A 3,850-nucleotide genomic window follows, 5' to 3' on the forward strand; every position below is an offset into this window, starting at 1 on the left:
GTGTGTGGTTTTTGGAGACCAGGTCTTCCAAGAATCTTAAAACGTAAGCATTTGTGCTCTTTACTTAATTTGCATAATTGTGTAATGTCATTTTTATTATATTTAAAAGAAAATGTGAAACCAGAAATCCATCCGTCAAAGATGCCACCTCTTCAAAAGGAAGCAGACATTTTACGTATTTGCATAGTCGTAGCCGGAACTGTTCTTTTCTCTCTGATCGTCGTTCACATTCGATTAAGTGTTCGCCATTATCTAACAACATGTACTGCAGCCAATGAGCGGAACAGCCTATATTAAACGTCTTCGTATATCCAAAAGAAAAAAAAACTTGATAGCAAACCAGACTTTATTGTTTGTATATTTTATTTCAAATTTATTGCTATTTATTATCTTCAACTTCTGCATCACGAAACTACAACAGTTGCAAAATTTATTCAGTAAGTATGTGAATAAAGTGTATTAAACTTCTCTTTTAGAGTTCTTTTATTATTTGTTTGAAATCATTGATGACTAAACTAAAACTGTCAGACACATAGACACCGATATAAAACTTCTATAATGTAGGTTGAAAATTCACTAGAATAAATGAAATAAATAATCAAAGTATAAAATATCTGATTTCTTTTGCAGTAAAATTAACTATCTAATTTAAGAAAACAGAATCTTTAAAGAGATTGAGTACTGAAAACATTTGGCAATCAACAATGTCATCTTTAATCTGTTGTATACAAAATAAATTTCAGCATCCTTTGTGTCAACGACTTTTGAAATTACAACCTCTATTGAAATGATTATATCAATAATGGTTGGAATGCATTTCAATAACATATATGGGTTGCAACCACTTTTGAAATCACGAACACTATTGAAATAATTATTTCAGTAGTGGTTGAGAGTACATTTCAATAACAAACGTAGGTTGCAAGCACTTTTGAAACGCAACCACTATTGAGATTTTTATTTCAAAAGCGGTTAAAGGTACATTTTAATAACAAACATAGAATACAATTACTACTGAAATACGACCACTATTGAAATACTTATTTCCATGGAGTTTGAGTGCATTTCAATACAAAACATAGGTTGCAACCACAATTAAAATTATGTTCACTTTTGATTGATTTATTCTATATTGTTTAACGTCCCTCTCAAGAATTTTTCACTCATATGGAGACGTCACCGTATGCCGGTGAAGGGCTTCAAATTTAGACCTTTACTCGGCACTCAGGGCCATTGAACAGTGAAGGTTCTTTATGGATAACTGCTAGGGTGGTGCTCAGTTTGACACAAGAAAACACAACTAATAGTTGAGGAATTGGAATGGTCATTTATTTAACAAATAAATGACAAAGTATTATGCAATAAAACATATAAAACAGTAAAAAAGCACAATATCATAATTCAATAGAGGGAGTTGTGGCTTGTTAAACATTCCAAAAATGCCACATCCCTAAAAATAGAATATAAAAAAGTCACACACATAGTATTTAGACTAGAATAAATCAAAGTAATGAGACAAGATAATTTGGCAAATTGTATATACAAAAAGTGTCAAAGATTGGGCATCTTCCGCCACCTATCAAACTTGTGGCTTCTACAGTTTGATATGCCCCATCCACCACCCGGCAAAAAAGTACTGGGACTGTAAAGGTAACTTTAATACGTAGATAAACACAACCAATAAACTACGCAATGATCATTAAACCGGGAGCCCTGTTTCCACGGTTCAATCTAAAGTTCCATTTAAACGAAATAAACCTGAAGCCCCTGCCTTCAAGGTTTAAATTGTGTCTGATATTTGAGTGAAAATTCCCATCGTTGAGCCTAAGGCCCCTGTCCTTAAGGTTCAATACCCGCAGTGTCCGGTAAATCATTCGCAGTGTCTAACTGAAGCCCCTGACTTCAAGATTCGGAAAACGCCCAGTGTTGGAAAGTATTCACGTTGTTGAACCTGAAGCCCCTGACCTCAAGGTTCATACCGAAGCTGTTCAGAATAGGGATTGTGTTTGGCATAGGACTGTTCCACCTCAGATTTTCATGGTCGGTTTTCTGATGTATTTCGTAAATGCTGAAGATTTCCAGTGGCCCATATTTTGTATTTGAATGCCCGATGAACCCGAGGCTGCCGCTGTCGTGGCTGCTCCAATCCGAAAACTATGGTACTTGGTATTTGGTACTTGTTTATATCTAGACCACAGAATGTCAGGGACAACTTTAAGTGTTCAGTAAAAAACTGACGAGAAACTGGGGAACCATCCATGAATGAAAACAAGGGTTTTGCAGGTGAACTGTGACCTCTAATGTTCATGAAAGCTTGTAGAACTAAGAAGGGGCATAAGAATGGGTTGGTCATGTTTTGCTGAATATGCAGAGTGGTAGACTGATTAGAATGTTTGAAGTGAGGGATTGTAAGGTTTATGGAATTGCCTTTAACAGAATCTTTTTGGAAAGTAACATGCTCAGCTAACAGATAGTGCTGCTTGGCGCCTGCTGTTTTTGTGATTTCTCCCACCCTTAGGAAGGCACAAAATGCCAGAACAAACATAGCGTGAAGTAGTGTGCTGTTAAAGGCACAAGTAGTTATGGATGGTAGAGCAGCTACAACTTTTGACAAAATGTCTGGTGTTATAGGTAATCTATTGTCAATAGATGGCTTAACCTTGCTAAATCCTTGTAATTGTTTTTTGATCAGAAGGCTTTGTGTAAGGTCTTGATAGCCTCCGAGTTGAAAGGTAAAGCTTAGTGCAGCTATGTGTGTGCGGGTTGTTGAAGCAGCGAAGCCTAACTGGTAGCAATGCGCAATATAAAGTAACAAATGAGAAAGCGATGGTGGCAGGGGATCTGCATTTCTATCAACATGGGTATGAATGAAACGTTTGTAAGTTGCAAATATGTTCTTATAGGATGACAAAGAGTCTTCTGAGAGGGAGTTCCTAATAAGAAAGTCTGCTGTTCTGGTCAGAGGTGTAGGAGTGTGTGCGGAACCATCGTTTCTTCCATATCCATGTTGGGAAAGAGTTCCTTGAATCTTTGTATCTACAAGCGAGAGAGAAGATCAGGTGCAATATTATGAAGACTGGGATATGTTCAGCATGGAAATGAATGTTGAATTTTAAAGATGATACCATAAGACGTCTCATTAATTTCATCAAATTGGAATCCTTGGAGGAGGTTTTGTTTATAACATGAACCACCGCACTGTTGTCTGAGTTTAATACAACTGATGTGTTTGAGAGCCCCTCACCCCACATTTCCATTGCGAGGACAATAGGAAAAAATTCTCTTACTGAAATATGCTATTCTAGCCACTGTTGCTGAAAGGGGCCGTAAAACCATTTCCTGCCAAAAGTACACCCGAATCATAAATTGCTAGCGTCCTTTTATAGGGCAATTAAACGTGAACTCGATGAGAGCAATGAAGCGTTAAACGATTTACACAATCGATTTGAGGAGAATGAAAACATGGCTAAAGCCGCTTTCGCTAAGGCTAACCAAAACGAGCAATATTCACGAAAATACAATGTTAAATTCCATGGTCTCCCCGAAACCGAAGGAGAAAATCCCCTGGAAATTGTCAATAACGCACTAGCAGAAGTAGGGGTGGAAATTCAAGGCAGTGATGTTGTGGCCATTCACCGAATCCCCGGAAAGCCGGACGAACACAAACCCATAATTGTAAAATTTCTCAACATTGACTCAAAAATCCGTGTCATGAGAAAGAGATCAGACATAAAAGAATTAAAAAAGGGTTGGAAGGTGACTGATGATGTAACAAAGGCAAACGTTGATCTTATAATCGAACTGACCAAGGATCCCCGGATAAAATCAGCCTGGTATTTTAATGGCTCGA

At 37.3% G+C, this 3,850-nt stretch overlaps 1 protein-coding gene across 1 annotated transcript; it reads right to left on the reverse strand.

Moving 5' to 3' along the window:
- Positions 1 to 2,035: 2,035 nt before the first annotated feature.
- LOC134263707 (uncharacterized) lies at positions 2,036 to 3,257 on the reverse strand. The gene is made up of 2 exons (XM_062746088.1): positions 3,245 to 3,257; positions 2,036 to 3,036 (listed from the first exon to the last, which is right to left on the reverse strand). The coding sequence occupies exons 1-2, from the start codon at positions 3,255 to 3,257 to the stop codon at positions 2,036 to 2,038; spliced, it is 1,014 nt and encodes a 337-aa protein (XP_062602072.1).
- Between the last annotated feature and the right edge of the window lie 593 nt (positions 3,258 to 3,850).

The sequence above is a fragment of the Saccostrea cucullata genome, unplaced genomic scaffold (genome assembly GCF_032062105.1).
Source record: "Saccostrea cucullata isolate Sc308-1 unplaced genomic scaffold, CSIRO_AGI_Scuc_v1 ctg11246, whole genome shotgun sequence".
Taxonomy (NCBI): domain Eukaryota; kingdom Metazoa; phylum Mollusca; class Bivalvia; order Ostreida; family Ostreidae; genus Saccostrea; species Saccostrea cuccullata.